Below are 20,332 nucleotides of genomic sequence, written 5' to 3' on the forward strand. Positions count from 1 at the left end.
TCAACCTTTACCCCTTGAAGCAGCGCAGTGTCAGGTGAGTAAGAATTACCCTCCCTTTCAGTCCATTACAGCGTCAAAGTTCAGTTCAGTTCCTTAACACTGATCATTCCTCAAGAGGATATATCGGATTATTTTCAAATCATGAATTTCTTTTCTATGATGAGAGTCTGTGATTAGCATTGACTGTGTTTAAGAGGCGAGAAGAGAAGGGTAAGTCAATTCAGCTTTTTGTGCATCATAATCATCATACACTTCTTTTACAAACGTTTGTATTGGTTTGACGTGCAAATAACAACATGGCTAAATCACTAAATCTGCTGCTGATGTTATGTAAAAGCAAAAAAAGAAGTTTATTCAGTTTTGAACTGTGTGATATTATAGTATAATTGCTTATATTTGTTTTAATCATGTCACTTTCACTACATTGTGAATAAAGATGTAAAGGAATATTTTCTGTATATAATAGTGCCATCCATATTAACATTCTACTGAGATGACGTGTAACAAACTCTACAAAATAAAAATGATTAAAAAATCTTGGGTTGGTGTAAACCAAATGTTAGGTCAAATACGGACAAACCCAATTGTTAGGTAAATCCATATTTGACCAAACATTGGGTTACAATCTCTCTAGAAAGTTGGCCAGGTTACTAATAACATACAATCAAATCAAGGTTTTCATTTGATGACCAATACAGTGATTGAGTTGATTCAGACCACTCGATCTGGAAATGCTAGGTATTTATATGATGCTTTAAAATGTATCTATAAAGTCATATTTAAAGTACATAATTACACTGTCAGCAGGACAGGCATGATTGCCCTGCTGCTTTCACTTCCTCATAAATACCAGAGAATAAAGATTTATGAACGGAAAATTACATATCTTGAGTCACATTTAGCTTTCACAATGATATTTGCTTGCTTGCAAAAGTTCTTAAAAATCCAAAGGCCTCACCAGTTATGTGTGTGTGGCTTAATATTTAAGCTCATGTTGGCCGGCTAAATGAACAAGCCTAGACATAAGAAATACGAGTATCCCTGAAACATTTCTATGTGCTGTTATCAGAAACTGACACAGTCATGGCTAAACGGGGAGATGGAGAGGAGTCAGATGGCCGATTTCGAGAGCTTCAGGAGCAGCGGATGACAGTGCAGAAGAAGACCTACACAAAATGGATGAACAGCGTCTTCTCAAAGAGTGGGGTATGAACCGATCCTCAGGAAACAACAAAATGAAGCGTGTCCTGATCCACACAGAAATGATCTAGCGGTGGCTATAAATATATGAAAATCCACCTAGTTTAATCAGTGATATCTGTTACCGCTACAACAATCTGTATGCACAAACATTCATGATTCGTGACTTGATATCACTATGACTTGATAATATCTAGTGTAATATAATGTTAATCATGACTCCAGTCTTGTGACTGGCTTTAGTGTCTGATGTGACGTTCTCACTCCAGTTTGATTGCTTTTAGATGTGAACCCTTGAACCCGGTTAAAGTCATAATTTTTTTTTTATTAGCGTCCATTACAGTACAACTTATATATACACTACCCGACAAAAGTCTTGTCACCTTTCCAAGATTTAGGAAAAGCAAATACTAACTTGACTTCTAGTTGATCGTTTGTTATCAGAAGTGGCTAATATGAAAGGCAAAGGCCTCTAGATTACGCTTATTTTACCAAAATAAAATATGATCATGCCTTGATTTTTAATTATTTATTTAGGACAGTAAGGTCTGACTTTGCTTAGACAAAAGCCTTATCACTTAACAGAAATAATGTACAGTATAGAATATAAAGTCATTGTGCAGTGAAGAAAGAATTAATATTATGTATGACTCTAATGAGCTTGGACGACTGCATCCATACATCTCTGCAATGACTCAAATAACTTATTAATAGAGTGATCTGGAATGGCAAAGAAAGCTTTCTTGCAGGACTCCCAGAGTTCATCAAGACGCTTTGGATTCTTCTTCAATACCTTCTTCATCTTACCCGAGACATTCTTAATAATGTTCATATCTGGTGACTGGGCTGGCCAATTCAGGAGCACCTCAACCTTATTTGCTTTCAGGAACTTTTTTTGTCCAGGCTGAAGTATGAGAAGGAGGGCAGCACAAATGTCTTGATCATTCAGGCTGTTGATGTTGTCATCCACTCTGCAGACTGAATGTAACCTCAAACCATGATTTTTCCTTCATCAAACTTGACTGATTTTTGTGAGAATCTTGGGTCCATGCAGGTTCCAGTAGGTATTCTGCAGTATTTGTGAAGATTGGGATGCAGTTCAACAGATAATTCAACAGAAAAATCTACCTTCTGCCACCTTTCAATGATCAACTAGAAGTCACGTTATTATTATTTGTTGCTCTTACAACAGGGATTGATGACAAGACTTTTGTCAGGCTTAAGAATTATTAGCCCTCCTGAATTATTAGCCACCCGTATATTTTCCCCCCCAGTTCAACAGAAAGATTTTTTTAAACAAATTTCTAAATAGAATAGTTTCAATAATTAACTGCTTTTATTCTAGCCAAAATAAAACAAGACATTCTCCAGAAGAAAAAGAATTATAGGAAATACTGTGAAAAATGCTCTGTTAAACATCATTTGGAAAATTAGGAGGGACAAGGATTTTTACAATAGATGGACAGTTAGCTGAGTTCACCTAACAGATGTTAATTACAGCACTCTTAGACTGAGTTTGAGTATTGAGTAGAGACAGAGGAAGGAAGTGTCAGATACACAGAAAACTCGAAAGTTAATTTTTACACACCGTTATGCAAAGCTTTCCAGATCCACTCAGGAAAGGGAAAAGCACAACTGATAACTTGTCATTCGCAGGCTTAGATTAGCATCGCCAATATTAGATTTAGGAAGGAAACAGTACCGCCTTGACTGTCATCCCGTAACGCTTTTTATATGAGATATTTCCACTGTATATCTTTACTAGTGGTTGTATATTAGCTCCTACTGCTATTGTTACGTGAACCAGTTGAAAGACTTGAGTTACATAATAAACACTAACAGGAGGAAGATGTTAAAAGGACAAGCGGCACAATGACAACTTTCCTTGGCTTGTCAGGGCACCCAGATATATTAATAGTTGTATACAGGCAGCTGTCCGCAAGAATGACATGTGTTTTAAACGTTTCCTTTTCCTTTTCCCCTTCCTCAGTCGCTCCTGTGTATTGTTCTGTATCAAACAACACCGTTCATAACATGTTTATGATAAAAGGTCATGCTGTTCATTAAAAAAAAAAGACTAAATATTGCTTTCTGAGAAAATGAACTCCACCCAAACACGTAGAATTTGTGTTACTGATAGTCGATTTATGTGAGTTAGCAGAGACTATTGTTGTGTTTTTAAAAGATGTAATGAAAGCTGAAAAAAAAATGTTTGCAGTAATTGCAAGCAGATTTGTATTATTGTTCTTGAGTGTTCATCTCTGAAGCCCTAGCTGAGGAACAGGGTGTGCTCTAAGATCCCTCGGTTCATTCCCTAGGTAAGCAGAGCCTATTGGAGGCAGTAAGCAGATCTGTTGAGAGACATCAGATTCCCACAACACATGGATTAGGGAGTGGCTGCAAGGCTTTTGCTTGAAAGTGGAGAGCAGGACAGCTTTACTGAGAGCAGTGCGAGTGAGTCACGTTATAATGGAACAGTGGCAATTATCCGAGCAAAGTGTTAAAACAAAGGCAGCTGCTGATGCCCAAACTTGTTTAAAACTGACTATGATGCATCAAACAAATGCAGTCATTGAATGTAGGAACACATATGTCACTGTCTGGAACTTTGTATTGCGGCCGCTTAATGATTGCAGATATAAAATGAGTGTGATGGAAATATTTGTAATTCTGTGTATATTCTTCTTTAAAGGAAAAGGTTGTCTTGACTGATGTATTCACCGAATTAAGAACTGGTGTGCATCTCGTGCGACTTCTGGAGCTCATTTCTGGAGAGAGGTTGCCCACTCCCAGTCGACGCACACTAAGAGTTCACTGTCTGGAAAACAACAGCATTGCCATCACTTTCCTCAAAACCAAGGTAAACCGAAAGCAAAGTAGTACAATGGAAATTATATATTGAACTGCCTTTTAAAAACATATTGGGCCAGATTTATTATACAAGGCAAATAAAGACCCATAAAATGCCATAAAGTCCCAGATGGAAGTTAATAGCAGTTGCAAATTATAGAACAGACGATAACACTTTATTTTTGATGGTCCATTTGAGTATTAGTAGACTGTCTGCTTAAAATCTGTTCATGCTCCTCCAACAGACATTTAACTGACTATAAGAAACTTTGCAAGTACATGTCAACTTACACTATAAATGTAACCCCAACCTAACAGTCTACTTATAATCTAATGAGAATTAGTTGGCATATAGATGCAATGTAACTTAAATTAATCAAACGGACCATCAAAATAAAGTGTGACTGAACAGACACAGCACCTCATTTCTATAATGACTAATGGAATCTAGTATAAGCAGCGCATCTATTACAACATAGGAACAAAATGGGCTATTGGCCATTAAATAACAGTGCAAAGTAAATTGTCTATCACAAACCCTATGGAATCTCATTGCAGGATACATTTAAATAACAGCTAATACATTTTGAATCTGAAATAGAAACAGTTTCTATTAATTTTGAAATTAATAGAAACTGCTATTAATACATTTGCAATAAGGTCAGCTTTAAAATGAACTGTTCAATCCTTTTATTTAACTGTAAATACTGATCATATACAATAGTGTGTTCCCTTAGTACATCTGGCCTGTTTTCCACGATGTAACTTCTGTGAGGCAAAATGAAAATAAAGAGATATTAACTACAACCTAAACTTTTCAGCCCGTGACCCCCAAAATAACAATGCCAGTGACTCAAGACCCCCAATATTCTCTGAGGTGGTTATAGATATATGATCCTATGAAGACTGCCACTGGTAGACCATCCTCCATATTCAGTTTTGGCATTTATTTTATTTTTTTTTGTACATAAGTGTCATAAATGTGTCAGAAAGTTTAACCTGGTGCCATAAAATCAATGTGCTGCATCTGACGTTATTGCTGTGTCTTTAATATAACGTAATCACACCAGGGTGTGTGTAAAAAAAAGGCTACAGGCCCCCCCCCCCCCCCCCCCCCCCCCACATTGTCCTGCGAACCACTGAACTATGGAACAGAATCATATTGTACCCTCTATTTTTCTTAATGTAGATCCGCGTAGATCTGATTGGTCCAGAAAATGTGGTGGATGGAGACAGAACCCTGATCCTGGGTCTAATTTGGATCATCATTCTCCGCTTCCAGATTGGGAACATCAATATAGTTGAGGTAAAGTTTCAAGATAGGTTTTTTCACCTTTAAAGCAAACTGTGTGTGTTTGGAAGTCCTCTTTTTTACATTCTGTATTGGTCTCAGGCTGGTGGTGATGCCAGTGCCGCTCGGCGCTCAGCCAAAGAAGCTCTGCTCATCTGGTGTCAACGTAAGACTGCCGGTTACACCAATGTAAATGTGCAAGACTTCTCAGGCAGCTGGAGAGATGGACTGGCCTTCAATGCTCTAATTCATGCCCATCGGTAGTATTTTGAGTGGATCGCACCCTCTTTTGATAAGTAGCATAATTTGGCTAATCTCTTTCCACCACTTCAGTCTCCTGATGTTATTATAACATTGTTCCAGACCTGATCTTTTTGACTACAACCGACTCCCCCAGGATGATCCGAAAAGGAACCTCACCCATGCTTTCGCTCTGGCAGAGGATGAGTTTGGCATAATGCAGCTCCTCGATGTTGAAGATGTGATGGTGCCCCATCCTGATGAGAAGTCCATCATGACTTATGTCTCACTGTACTATCACTACTTCTCCAAAATGAAGCAGGGGCAGACTATCCAGAAGAGGATAGCTAAGGTTAGTCACTATTAGCCTATTAAATCAAACTTAGTTTTAAAATCGCTTAGCAAAAAACTTCTGAAACACATCTTTTCTTCCATACTGTGATGTCAAGTGTGAATAAAGTAGATATTACAAAAGGAAAAAAATGAATAAGGGCTTGATTCTCTACATCAGTTTGTTGATTGGATGAAAGAATATCTGTATGTAAACTTCTGTGTGTACAAAATAACTGAATGCATGTGTCAACAGAGACATCTACAGATGGTAAATTTAAATTTCTGTCTTATGTTAAACTTTGTATTGAATTAGTATTATATAAGAATATCTACACTCACCGGCCACTTTATTAGGTACACCTTACTAGTACAAAAGTACCCTTTTGTCTTCAGAACTGCCTTAATCCTTCGTGGCATAGCTTTAACACGGTACTGGAAATATTCCTCAGACATTACTGTCCACATTGACATTATAGCATCCCACAGTTGCTGCAGATTTGTCTCTCCTTTTCCACCACATCACAAAGGTGCTATATTGGATTGAAATCTGGTGACTGTGGTGGCCATTTGAGTACAGTGAACTCATTGTCATGTACAAGAAACCAGTCTGCGATAATTCACGATTTATGACATGGCACGTTATCCTGCTGGAAGTAGCCATCAGAAGATGAGTACACAGTGGTCATAAAGGGATGGACATGGTCAGCAACAATACTCAGGTAGGCTGTGGTGTTGACATGATGCTTAATTGGTATTAATGGGCCCAAAGTGTGCCAAGAAAATATCCCCCACACCATTACATTACCACCACCAGCCTGAACTGTTGATACAAGGCAGGATGGATCCATGCTTTCTCGGTTTGAACTGCAGCAGATCGTCTTGACCATGTCTACATGCCTAAATGTATTAAGTTGCTGCCATGTGATTGGCTGATTAGAAATTTGTGTTAACGAGCAGTTGGACAGCTGTACCTAATAAAGTGGCCGGTGTGAATGTTTGGAACGTACTTAAAATAGTCATAACACCAGAAATTTATCACTGATATAAACTTTTCTAGTTGAAAACGATCTTTGATTAAGCATGATTATTTTCAAAATATATACACTTGTCTGCAGGAACAAAGAAATGTCACATGAGCATGTCCCTCCAGGCACGTCTTCAGAAAGCTTTTATTGAGAAATGTTGAGCACTGGCGCCATCTGTTAGTGAACATACGAACTGCACCTACTGCAGTTGAATGAGGACTAATCTCATAGACTCTTTAGGATTACTGGATTTTACTGTGGGTCAAAAGGAGGAGTCCTGGTCTTAATCAGATCAGTGTAAACTGTAGGGCTGCAAATGTTACAAGAGAGGTAGTTCCCTGCATCGCATAGTCAAGACACACCTTTTTGGATAATGTTGACAATATGGAGGAAGACAACCTCAGATATTCTTTGAAAAACAGAGGGAACTGATCCAGTGAAGATGAGCTCAGAGGTCAGGCGATGCCATTAACATGCTGGCAGGATACACATGGAGAGAGAAACAGGGGCGTGAAGTGTCCTGTTCTGCCTGTGCAGTGCGACACTTTCACTCACCACCATGTCCACACGTGTGAATAGAAATACTGGTATGTGTTGACTGGGTCACAGCTGTGGAGTAGTGTTAGCTGTCACAAAAGTGTATTAAACAATGACAGACAGATCTTCTTGGATGGATGGATGGGACAAAGATGAGTCCAGCCAGGCTCTGAGATGTCAAGACTCTGTGTTCATTTTGTGGTAAGACTGCCAGCTCTTAGGTGTGACGCTGTTGGGATACCAGATGACAATGGCTTTCAGTGGCTATTTTAGCAGTGAGTGGCTGCGATGGCAGAACATGAGACATTCAATTATTGAGCCACAAAGGATTGTTCCAGAAGTGGGAAAGGTGTGTATCAAGTAGATAGATGTCAGTGTAGCTGTTGAACAAAAAACATCCTCCCAAATCCCTCATGCTTCAGTGGAATAGAAACTGTTGCCAGATATATACTTTCTTTATTTTATTAATTTTTTTTATTGAACTTTTGTTGTTTGTAATTAGTGCTGTTCCTAAATGTTGAACCATCCAGCTATATGTAATAGATGAAACCTGTGATTTTGAATTTCATCGATTTATGTTTTCAAAATTGTATAGTTCCTCTCTCCCTACTTTCCATCTGCTTGCAGATTGTGGACCTCCTGAAAGAGCTGGATGATATGAAGGGTCTGTATGAGAGTATGGTGTCTGACTTGCTACGCTGGATCAAGACCAAGGTGGTGGAGCTCAATGACCGTTCCTTCCCCAACTCCCTGCGAGAAATGCAGCATCTGGTAGCTGCCTTCAAGACTTACCGTACTATTGAGAAGCCTCCCAAGTACCAGGAACGAGGGGCCATTGAGGCTCACCTCTTCAATTTACGAACCAAGCTGAGGGCAAACAACCAGTGGGACTACATTCCTTCGGAAGGCAAGACTTTGGGGGATATCGAAAGGAACTGGACCTTGCTAGAGCGAGCAGAACACCAGCGAGAGCGCGTTCTCCAGAGTGCACTGATGAGGCTGGAGCAGCTGGAACAGTTGGCCCAGAAATTTGGCCGTAAAGCGACGCTGAGGGAGAGCTACCTGGAGGACACTCTGCAACTGATTCAACAACAAGACCTGGGAGGACTGCAGAGGCTTGAGGAGGCCGAGATAGCAGCTCGCAGACTGGAGGCCCTGGGAGCTGATGTTTTGGCACATGAACCACGTTTCCGTGCTCTAAGTGAAATGGCTGCTGTCATCGAGAGGGATAACTACCACAGCAAAGTACAAGTGATTCGCAGGTGAGGGGCAAAGATTTATGGACTTTTCTGGGTTATGTTTATTTTTAAAGAATTATGGGCTTTCCTATTGTAAATCAGCAGATATACTGGGATAATATTTAATTGTGAATTAAATGTTTATGGATTAACTTATTACTGGGCAAACTGGATTTTTCAGCAAGTGAATCCTTATTATGTTGATGCAGAAATTCACGTTATTAAAGTAAAAACAAGTTTAAATGTGTGAATGCAATAGAAAAATGCTAATACTTCATAACTATTTTTCACATGACAGAAAGGTGGATATCATGAACCGCTGGAAAGATTTGCAGCAGATTCTGCAGGAGCAGAGAGCACATGTTGGAGATGCAGCAAATACATTTGCTGTCCTTAGAGACATTAAGTTAATATCTATGGACCTCAAGGAATTACAGGTGAACTGGTGAATTTCCTGTATACACATACACTAATTAGCCAAACCATCATGATCAATTCAATTCAATTGATGTTTATTTCTATAGCGCTTTTACAATGTAGACTGTCAAAGCAGCTTAACATAGAAGTTCTAGCAAATTGAAACTATGTCAGTCCAGTTTTCAGAGTTGAAGTTCAGTTTAGTTCAGTTCAGTGTGGTTTAAATTTTTACTGCTGAAGGACCAAACACTGACGAGCAAATCCATCGATGCGCAGCTCCACAAGTCCAAAACCAAGCAAGCCAGTCGTCTCAGTGGCGAGGAACAAAACTTCACCAATTGACAAAAGTGAAGGGAAAAAACCTTGAGAGAATCCAGGCTCAGTTGGGCACAACCCTTTCTCCTCTGGCCGAACTTTCTGTGCAGAGCTGCAGTCTAGGTGCCGAGGACCAGTCACAGCAAATACCATATCATGTCCTAATAAAACACATATCAAGTTCTAAGTAGAGTAGTTTCTAAGCTAACAATCAATTCTTGTAATCAACACGATGCAGGAGAAATAGGAAAATTATTCCGGTAAAGCAACTCGGTCAGAATATACACTACAAACTGGCGTCAGGGTGTTGGGCATCCAATGCTCATCAGTTGTTTCCATCTGGTAAGAACCAAAAGAAGAGCAATATTGAAGGTGTAATAAGTGGGCATGCAAACATTAGAATTGAACGTTGGAACAGTGAAAAGATGTCTGGTCTTTTACTATGACAGGCTGTTTTCTTGTGAAAGTAAGGCACTGGGATTTACTGTAGTCAAATTAAGTTCATTAGGCTCATTAGGTTTTGGCTCATCTATGTGTGTTATTTATTTATAAATGTGCTGTTTTACTAGCAACATCATCATTGAGGGTTTTGCTTTCATTCCTGCTTATAGGCTCAGGCAGATTCCTCTGACATGGGAAAACAGCTGCCAGATGTGGTAGCCCTACTGCAAAAGCAGGACTTGATTGACACTCAGATCATCTCACTTGGTGAAACTCTGAATGCCATCAGTAGTAGCAGTGCCTTAAAGGTTAAACACAAAGGTGCCACAAAAGTCCAGAGAGAACTTAAAGATCTTAATAGCCATTACAACTCCCTACTGGGGCTCAGCAAGAACAGGTAAACGCTTTAAACCCACCAATTCATACACACCTGTGGACTGGGCAGTTTTGTTGTTGAAGTAGTAAATTAAAAGTGACTGGACATATATACTGTAAAGTCTGTTCTTGTTTAAAAAAGGAGAAAAGCTCTTGAAGGACAGCTGAAGCTCTTTGAGTTTTTCCATGATTGTGAAGAAGTAGAAGCATGGATCTATGAGAAATGGGTGCTTCTACAGGCAGCATCTCTAGGGAGAGACCTCAGTCAAATTCAGCAGGCCATTCAGAATCACAAGGTATGTGGCCATCAAAATATGAAATGGTGAAGAAATGACAACATAAAGTAATTAAATAAGTAAGTAAATATTTATTTATATAGCACATTTCCCAGACATTGTGTCACAAAGTGCTTTACAATAAGAGAAAACAAGTAAAAGAACACATGACAATAAAATAAGGCATATTAAAACATATTAAAACTAATTAAAAATCCAAAAGCAGTTTGGTAAACACTTCGGTAACACAGTATTACTGTTGCTTTACCTTAATGTGGCTGTATCAGAGCTGCTAAGATTGGCTAAATGTTTATGTATGTTGCAGGCTTTGGAGGCAGAGATTCAGTCACAGGAATCTCTGTGCTCTGGAGTTGTACTCAGAGGACAAGAGCTGTCCAGGGGGAGACACCCCAATGAGAAAGACATCCAAAAGTGGATTCGGACTCTTCAGAAACAGTGGCAACAACTTAAAGAACAAGTCACTATCCGAAAGAACAGACTGCATGCTGCCAATGTCATCAAGCAGGTAGAAACCAGACATTAAAAATAATTTTTCAGGATATCAAACAGTGGTTGGGACAAAATGTATCCTAAATGCCTAAATCCTGTCCTCTCAGTATTTTGCAGACATTACTGAAGCCAGCTCTTGGCTTGATGACCGCAAACCACTTCTCATTGATGAGGATTATGGAAAGGATGAGGCCAGCTCTACTGCTCTGCTCCAGCGTCACCAACGACTGGAGAAAGAAATGGAAGCATATTCCTCAGAAGTCAAACGACTGGGTGAGCAGGCCAAGAGTGCTGCCCAACTTGCACCTCTTACAGTGAGTCAACGAATTGTAAAAGTCATGTACTTTATTACTAAAACAGAGAAATTATTAGCCTTACTGATAAAATTTTTATCAATTTAAGACTGAAACCCAGCAAACTAGAATGGTCCACTACAGTGATTCATCAGATGGCGAAGATGAGAAGGAGAAAAAAGCTGACAAAGGAAGCAAAGCAGTCAGCAAGGTTTTACCACAAGAACAAGCAATGATTAGGTTTAAATACCGAGGTAAACATGCCAGCAAAATATGATAAAAGCTACTAGTGCTTTAGTCAAACTGATAAATGCGACAGGGCTGGTTTGTTTGGACAAACAATCTTCCTGACTATTTTTTCAGGCCCTAAATTAATCTGGGACAGAGGAGAAATATTGACAATTATCAGCAGGGAAAAGGATGATAAGTTGCTTCTTCGGGACAGCAGAGGAAATGAGCAACTAGTTTCTTCCACATACATCAGGGAGCTGCCGTCTTCTGTAAAACTCATTCAATTTTCAATTCTATTTGAAATTTAAACCTCATGAGCCATAAGGCTTCTTATAAAATCACATCTACTAGACAGTACTTTTTGCTTCTGTTTTTGATTTAACCAAAAGCAGGAAGCACCACCTGAAACTACGAACGGAGTAGCTGAGAGTCCAAAAAGAAAAGTCAGCCGCCCTCGCCGCACTCGTTCCATGCGGCGTGGTACAGCTGAAATATCTACCTCAACCTTACCAGACCCACATTTCCAAAAAGACACAATAGAGAGCACACAAAACAGTCTGGAGAAGGATTTCAACCGCCTTTACAATTTAGCACAGGTAAATATTCAAGGTCCTACAAAGCATTGTTCAAGAGAATTGTATTGTTTATGATTAAGGATGGTTTAAAATATTTTTTATGCATTTTACTAAAAAATTTCCCACCAGTCAAAAAATAAGATCCTGGAGGACACTGCACGACTACACAGATTCTACAATGCTTGTGAGGAGTTTGAGTCCTGGATGGGAGACAAGGAGAATGTCCTCAACACTTTCAGCTCCAATTCCAACAACTTAGAGGTTGTACAAGCCAAATATGAGGTCAGTCCTTGCTGAAAACACAAGCAGAAAGTCAACATTAACACCCTTCAGAGCATCTTATAAAATTGCTTAGAGAAGTAACTTCAAGAGAATTATTTGTTTTTCTTGAACATTGTGGTATTTTGATTTAAAAACACTGACTTCTTTCATTTCAACGCAGAACTTTGTAACTGAACTAGCAAGTGGTAGAAAGCAGCTTGATGATATCACCAAGTTTGGAGATGAGCTATTGAAACAGCAGCACAGCAAGAAAAAAGACATTCAGCAAAGACTTGGAATTGTTACTCGCAGGTATAAAGGGCAACCATACCACTCCACCATACTACTGTCTTTGAAAAAATTCCTGAAAGTGTTTTTTCATGAACAGATGGGAACATATTCAGAAACTAAAGGATGAGACGGCTCATGAGCTGCTTAGTTCTGCTGATGTGAAGTCCTTCCTGCAGACCTGCCAGGAAGTCGAGGCTCAGCTCCAGCACAGACTTGCCCAGCTTGATACACCTGATGTGGGGAGCTCACCATCAGCCCTACAGGCTGAGGAACACAGACAAGCCCAAGCTGAGAGGGACATAGAAGCTCTGGAAAGAAAAATAGAGTATCTTAAAAGTGTGGCCAAGATGTGGGTTTGCTTTAAAACATTTGCAGTACCACTTGTTTTTGATGACATTTATTGCCACTAATTATATCTAACCTTAGCAATAACTTACAGTAAAATGTGTTATGTGTAGTACTGAACCTAAATTAATCCTCATTTATTGCCCGTGAACTATATATCCCATTGCTTTGCTACAGGAAAAAAGACTGTAGTCCCGCAGAAAGTGCTGCTATAATGGAAGAAGTACATGCTCTGGAAGACTTGCTGCGGCAGTTGAAAGCCCAAGCCATTCAAAGGCAACGAATGCTTGAAGAAGCCAGACGCTTGCAACTCTTTCAAAAAGAGACCAGAGACTTGTTGTTGTGGGCTGAGGCAACACAGGAGCACCTTCTGGAAGAGGACACGGGATCTGATGTAGCATCGGCTCAAGCCTTGTTGAAGGAGAACTTTGATCTGAAGCAGGAGATTGAACTGCAGAGAGCAAAGTTAGTTGTGTTTGGTCTTTATCTTACAATTCTTCTTTTAGTGCATATGATTGATGGTTTGATTATTTCAGATTAAAAGATATGGAAAGGCTGGGTCAGTCTCTGGACGTGGCATCTGGAGATAAAGGAGCTAAAGATGTTCAGCAGACGCTCACAAAGTTGGATCATGAGTGGAGCCAGCTGGACAAACTATGGTCTAGTCGCAACAGAAGGCTTGGGCAAGGACTGGAGTTTCAGAAACTGAATATGGATGCAGATCGTATTGAGGCCACCATTTCTGGTCATGAAGCCAGACTTAAAGTCAGAGACTTAGGGGTAAATTATTGATCTGATATTTAATAAATAGATTTCCTGTCTCTAAGCAAATTTTTGGAAGAGCTATACATTCATAAAGATTTACTGTAACTCTTCAATTCTGCACAGGACTCTGTGGACAGTGTTTACAGTTTATTGAGCCGACAAGAAGAGCTTGAGGCTTTGCTTGAGGCTCTAGAGCGATCTATCACCCTCTTTCAAGACAAGTGCCAGGAGCTCATCAGCAAGCGCAACTTTGCTGCTAAAGAGTGAGTAAAGCTGTTGGGGCTGATATCCTCATGGGCAGTGCACCCACATTGAGTTCCATTGCACGTTGGGTATCCCGAATCCTGACTCACAGATCTTTTCTGATTCCATCCTTCTCTCACTCTCCAACTTCGCTTCCCATCTACACACTGTCCAATAATGAAGTAAAATTGCCAAAAATAAATCTCTAAAATAAGCTATTTGTTTTAATATGTTATAATTGTTTTAGTGACTAAAATAGCTGTCTATTGTCTTCCTTAACCTGGCGTATTTATTCTTTATCCAGAATACAACAGCGATCAAAGGTCATTCAAGATCATTTCAAGAGGCTGAAAGAAAGTTGTAAATTAAGGAGGCTTGAGTTACTTGCATCGAAAAAGTACCAGGTAAAACACAATGGTTAAAATGTGTAAGTAGCTCTCAAATAAGAAATCTGTAATGCTTTAAAAATTTTCCCTGACATAGGAATTTTTAAGAGATGCTGAGGAGATGCTGTTGTGGATGGATGAAAAGTTTGAGATTGCTGAGGATGAATCGTACAGAGATCCAACCAACATCCTTCGTAAGCTCAAAAAACATGAGGCAGCAGAAAAAGAGATGCAGGCCAATGCAGTTCGCATAGACAGACTAATTGAGGTACAGTAATAAATCAGATGTATTGTTTATTGGTATATTTTTCCAAATTTTTTTCCATTCTGATGACTGGATTTTATATGGTTAGACTGGAGAGGAGATGTTGGTAGAGGATCACTACAACACCCAGAGCATTCAGAGAAAGACTCAAGAGGTACACAAAAGGTGGACTGAACTCCAGAGGAAGATGGCCGAAAGAGGGGACAAACTGCGACAGGCTGGCCAACAAGAGCAACTCATGGAGCTGCTGCAGGTACTGTATATTTAAGCTCTGTTCTGCAGTTTACTATTGCAGGACTGTACTGAAAGTATTTATGGCCCGTTTTCACTGAGTGGTACAGTACGGTATGGGTCGGCACGGGTCACCTTTATCAGGCTTGCGTTTCCACTGCCCAAAGAGTACCAATGGTATCCCTTTGATCTGTATCTTTAATCTTCACCAGCACATGTAACCTCTTGTTAGAAAGTAATTCCGTCATTCTGAGTTCATAATAGTCCAAACGGTGATGATAGTAGTTAAACATGGCAGTTTGTTTATGTTTTAGGTTGCTGAAACAATCATTTCCGGCTTCTCTTTTGTTTTTTCATGCGTCACAATCGTGTTTGTGCATTTCTGAAAGGATCAGATGTCAGAATCGCTTTAATAATCAGTTTGTTTGGCTCCGGTCGACCATGGCTCATTATTATATGTATATATTATTACGGTGTAATGTCGTGGCTGTATATTTAAAAATGGCGGTTCCTTTATTTTCATTCTCCTGGCTTGTTGCACAAGTGAGTGACGTATCTCTGTAAACCAATAGTGTTCAGTTGCACGTCTTGCTCTACCTTTTGGTACCCTTTTGTTGTGTTAGACATTGCAAAGGGCACCCAAAAAGTGGTACGGTACGGTTCGCTTTTAGGTACCTTCTGACAGTGGAAACGGCCATAAAAGCATACCAAACCAAACCGTACCGTCAGGGGCATAGTAACCGGGGGACACACGTCCCCCTCACTTTTAGAGACAGACCATTTTGAAAACAGGAGATTAATAATTATATGACCGGAAACTTTTAGGTCTTATTCCACTGTCTCCCCCACTTTAAAAATGTTCGTTAAGCCCCTGCATACCGTACCACTCAGTGGAAACGGGCCAAAAGACAGACCCTTTAATTAAAGTACTACTAGTGCAAGCACTGGAAATGCCACCAAAACTCATGTTCAAATGTATTCTCATCTGAATTGTTTATTTGAATTAAATCAGCTGTAATTAACTCTTTGCATGTTTGCACATAAAAAATTACGTCACATATGTGTTTATTTTCAGGATGCTAAATTGAAGATTGAGGCAATTGAGAGAATGCTACAAAATGCAATCAGGGGTCATGACCTCCGCTCCAGCAGACAGCTCCTAAAAGAGCACAAGCAGCTGGAGGAGGAAGCTCAAGAACTTGCTGAGAAAATCAACTCTATTGTCACCCGTGCCAAAAACCTGGCCACCAACCATTTTGACTCTCAGCGCATTCTCAAGGAGACTGACACTTACCTGAAACTGTTAGTACTTATATTTCCTCTGTTACCATAGTAAAAACTTACCTGCAAAGAAAGCTGTTTTTAGAAATACAATAACTACTAAATTGATGCCAATTACAGTTTCTTTCTCTTTAAAAAGCCTTTAACTCTGTTTTATTTGTTAGATTTAAATCTCTAGAGGAACCTTTGGATCATCGCAGGCGCCAGTTAGAGGCAGATGTGGCTCTATACAGCTTTTACCATGATGTGGACCTAGAGTTAAACTGGATATCAGAGCATCACCCTGTAGCTGATACTACAAACTATGAAAGATCACTGGTTGGGGCAGTTAGCCTTCTTCAGAAACACAAGGTATGTTTAAATGAGATCTTTACGAGTTCACTTGGATTCAAAAACCTATCATATTTCAGCACCTCAGTTAATATTTGGGTTAGGAAATGGATCAAACATTTTTCCAAATCCAAAATCCATCTAATAGATAAATTCATCAGAAAAAGCCAGCAATTAAATTTTTCAAGCCATCACGTTTATTTTTTTAGTCAATTTGGGTCAGGAACAGATTTTAGGGGTTCATAAATTTGTGAATTTGCTCTCATATTTCCACAAAGAGTTGCATTTAATCACTTTAAACCAAAGTCTGTACCCCAAAGAGTTTCATTCATTATAACTGTTGAATCTCTGAAACCCTTTCAGGACCTGCAGGCAGAGGTGAATGCCCACAGCAAGTACCTGCAGCGAGTACTGGACAGAGGACGAGCCATGGCCCGCTCCAATCAGTGGAATGGTCAGGAGGTGCAGCAGAGGTGTGAGCAATTGATTGCCAAATGGGAAGAGTTAGAGGAATCCTGCGAGAAACGCTCTGGAGAACTTAACAAGGCTGTTACGCGGGAACAGGTAAAGGTGTAGGAGAGTTTGCGGTCTTTTTGTGCCAGCAATTATTCAGACCGTTAGTGTTAATGTTTTTGATCTGATGGACAGATTTTGCTTGACTGCACTGAGCTGGAAACCCTTGTGTCAGAAACATCAGCTTTAGTCAGCACTGATTACGGCAAGACTGAATTAGCTACCCGCAGTCTAATAAAGCAACACGAGGTGAGTAATCTTTGGCTTGTACTAATGCAATAGCTTAGGGTTTAAACATGTTAATGCAAACTGCTTTGTTTCTCCAGGGAGTGGAGGGGCAAATTGAGGTACTTGCTGCTCAAGTAGATGAACTCAAGTCCAATGTCAAGCAGGCTGTACGTGTGTGGGGTTTAGAGGAGTTGAACAAGCCCTACAACCACATTAAATCTAAACTAAGTGAGCTTCAACACTCAGCGACAGTCAGGTAAAATAGTTATAGCTGAAGTGCACACCCTCACATGCTGTATATTTGCAGTGTAAAACAAATGTATGTCTTCACAACAGAGAACAGAGGCTTCGAGAGACTCTACACCTACATGAATTTAAGCGTGAGTCTAGTGAACTGGAGGAATGGATCACTCAGCAGACACAGATTGCGGCCTCTAATGATCTTGGGAGTGATTATGAAAATGTACTGGTGAGATTTGTCAGTCCTGTATATTTGCTCTCAAACTACTTTGCTCTATTCTTTCATTTGGAAGTTAAGGTACTGGGGCTCTGAGAGTACAATCAAGATTTTTACTATTTTAGGTCTGTCAGTGTAATGTATTAACCAGTTGGTGTAACTAATTTTGAAAATAATATGGTATATTTTACTAATTTTTATTTTATTTTAGAATACACAATTATATTTATGCAGCACTTATCCATTATCCATATATAATCTGACGTGTCATGATTTTTTTATAAAAAAAAAATGAAAATGAAACTTACTAAAAGTGTTGAATCTTGATTAGTTTGAAGTGTGTGACTGAATAGTCTTTTTTTATTAATCTTTCAGTATCATTTTGTTTAGCCACAGTACCCAACATACTGTATAAGATGGATAAAATTAGTTTCTCAAGCTTTTAACCATTTAACTTTTAAAATCATTATTTCTTTTGTTCACATGGCAAGTACCCTTTACTGAGTATAATACCATTTTCTAAACATCTTTCAAAAATGACTGAACTGCACTAGATGATACCTGTTATTATTATAAACACTAACAGGCCACTTTATTAGGTTCACCTTACTAGTACCTGGTTGGACCCCTAATGTCTTCAGAACTGCCTTAATCCTTTGTGGAATATATTCAACAAGGTACTGAAAATATTCCTCAGAGATTTTGGTCCATATTGACATGATAGCATCACACAGTTGCTGCAGATTTTTCTGCTGCACATCCATGATGTGAATCTCCCATTCCACCACATCTCAAAGGTTCTCTATTGGATTGAAATCTGGTGACTGTGGAGGCCATTTGAGTACAGTGAACTCATTGTCATGTTCAAGAAACCAGTCTGAGATGATTCACGCTTTATTAGATGGCTCGTTATCCTGCTGGAAGTAGCCATCAGAAGATGAGTGCACTGTGGTCATAAAGGGATGGACATGGTCAGCAACAATACTCAGGTAGGCTGCGGTGTTGACATGATCCTCAATTGGTACTAATGGGCCCAAAGTGTGCCAAGAAAATGTCCCCCACACCATTACACCACCACCACTAGCCTGAACCGGTGATACAAGGCAGGATGGATCCATGCTTTCATGTTGTTGATGCCAAATTCTGACCCTACCATCCGAATGTCGCAGCAGAAATCGAGACTCATCAGACCAGGCAATGTCTTTCCAATCTTCAATTGTGCAATTTTGGTGAACCTGTGGGAATTGTAGCCTCAGTTTCCTGTTCTTAGCTGACAGGAGTGGCACCCGGTGTGGTCTTCTGCTGCTGTAGCCCATCTGCCTCAAGGTTGGACGTGTTGTTTTTTTTTTGTGCCCACAGAACTGCCTCTCGCTGGATATTTTCGTTTTTCGGACCATTCTCTGTAAACCCTAAAGATGATTGTGCATGAAAATCCCAGTAGATCAACAGTTTCTAAATTCTCAGACCAGCCTGTCTGTCACCAACAACCATGCCACGTTCAAAGTAAAATCCCCTTTCTTCCCCATTCTGAGCTCAGTTTAAACTGCAGCAGATCGTCTTGACCATGTCTTCATGCCTAAATGTATTGAGTTGCTGCCATGTGATTGGCTGATTAGATATTTGCATTAACGAGCAGTTGGGCAGGTGTACCTAATAAAGTGGCCAGTGAGTGTATATTAAAATTGTAATATACACAATACCATTTAATTCTATTAATATTTTTATAGTTTTTATTTTTATTCGCCCCTAGTCATCATATTGTTTTCAAGAGCATTGACATCAAAAACTTGGAAAGCTTATTTGGATTTAAAACCAATAAAAGTCATCAAAATTTCAAAATGATTCATCCTGGTTCATTAGGATTAAATAAACTGCTATGTTGCCTGTGATCAGGATCTAAGCACCTCTTGTTTTATGATAGCAACTGCGTGGGAGATTTGAGGTCTTCTTGAAGCAGCTGGAGGTGGGAATGGAGAGGATGCACACCTGTGAACAGTTGGCTGACAATCTCATCAAAAGCAATCACCCTGAGAGCCGCTTCATCCAAGAAACACAGAATCTGCTCAGGTAACAGCGTGTGATCCAATAAAATATTAGGAACTAATAAATAGCCTAAATGAATTGGTTATGCATCATACCTGCACACACAGTTCCAGATTATAGATATAAATTGCAGCTCAAAATAAATATTATGTGACAGAGACTCGTGGGACAAGCTGCAGGATTTATCGAAAGATCGTAAAGAAAAGCTTCATAAGTCTGAAAAATGCCACAAATTCTACAAAGACCTGACTGATGCACTGGGACAGATCAAGGTAACCAGAACTAATGTGTTATGAAGTCAAGTTGCTGAATAATATGATGCTCACTTATCACTTATTCTGCACCAGGAGAGGCACAAAACAATTCCTGAAGACATAGCCAAAGATCTGAAAGGAGTGCAGTCACAGCTACGCAAACATGAAGCTCTTGTGCACGAGCTGGCTGGAACTGAGCAACAGGTACTGAAATAGTAAACACTGCAGTGGTGAATTGACGATCATCTTGGAAATTACAGTATACTGACATCTAGTGGATGGCATAGATGCTT

General features: G+C 39.6%; 1 protein-coding gene across 1 annotated transcript in view; it reads left to right on the plus strand.

Annotated features, from left to right (window-relative positions):
- The first annotated feature begins 84 nt into the window (after positions 1-84).
- Positions 85-20,332, plus strand: part of sptbn5 (spectrin, beta, non-erythrocytic 5) — a 48,161-nt gene continuing 27,913 nt past the window's right edge. The window contains 33 exon segments of the mRNA XM_056476586.1: positions 85-210; positions 1,070-1,206; positions 3,893-4,060; positions 5,240-5,356; positions 5,444-5,601; positions 5,705-5,933; positions 8,104-8,738; positions 9,013-9,151; positions 10,058-10,284; positions 10,405-10,558; positions 10,863-11,063; positions 11,155-11,361; positions 11,450-11,594; positions 11,704-11,840; positions 11,961-12,167; positions 12,276-12,428; positions 12,589-12,719; positions 12,796-13,047; positions 13,221-13,508; positions 13,580-13,823; positions 13,932-14,071; positions 14,356-14,455; positions 14,535-14,705; positions 14,791-14,955; positions 16,009-16,235; positions 16,379-16,565; positions 16,908-17,108; positions 17,193-17,306; positions 17,384-17,541; positions 17,622-17,754; positions 19,664-19,809; positions 19,943-20,057; positions 20,133-20,243. Of these exon segments, the coding sequence (XP_056332561.1) occupies positions 1,084-1,206; positions 3,893-4,060; positions 5,240-5,356; positions 5,444-5,601; positions 5,705-5,933; positions 8,104-8,738; positions 9,013-9,151; positions 10,058-10,284; positions 10,405-10,558; positions 10,863-11,063; positions 11,155-11,361; positions 11,450-11,594; positions 11,704-11,840; positions 11,961-12,167; positions 12,276-12,428; positions 12,589-12,719; positions 12,796-13,047; positions 13,221-13,508; positions 13,580-13,823; positions 13,932-14,071; positions 14,356-14,455; positions 14,535-14,705; positions 14,791-14,955; positions 16,009-16,235; positions 16,379-16,565; positions 16,908-17,108; positions 17,193-17,306; positions 17,384-17,541; positions 17,622-17,754; positions 19,664-19,809; positions 19,943-20,057; positions 20,133-20,243 (5,883 nt within the window). The 5' untranslated portion in view covers positions 85-210; positions 1,070-1,083.

The sequence above is a fragment of the Danio aesculapii genome, chromosome 17, assembly GCF_903798145.1.
Source record: "Danio aesculapii chromosome 17, fDanAes4.1, whole genome shotgun sequence".
Lineage (NCBI taxonomy): Eukaryota > Metazoa > Chordata > Actinopteri > Cypriniformes > Danionidae > Danio > Danio aesculapii.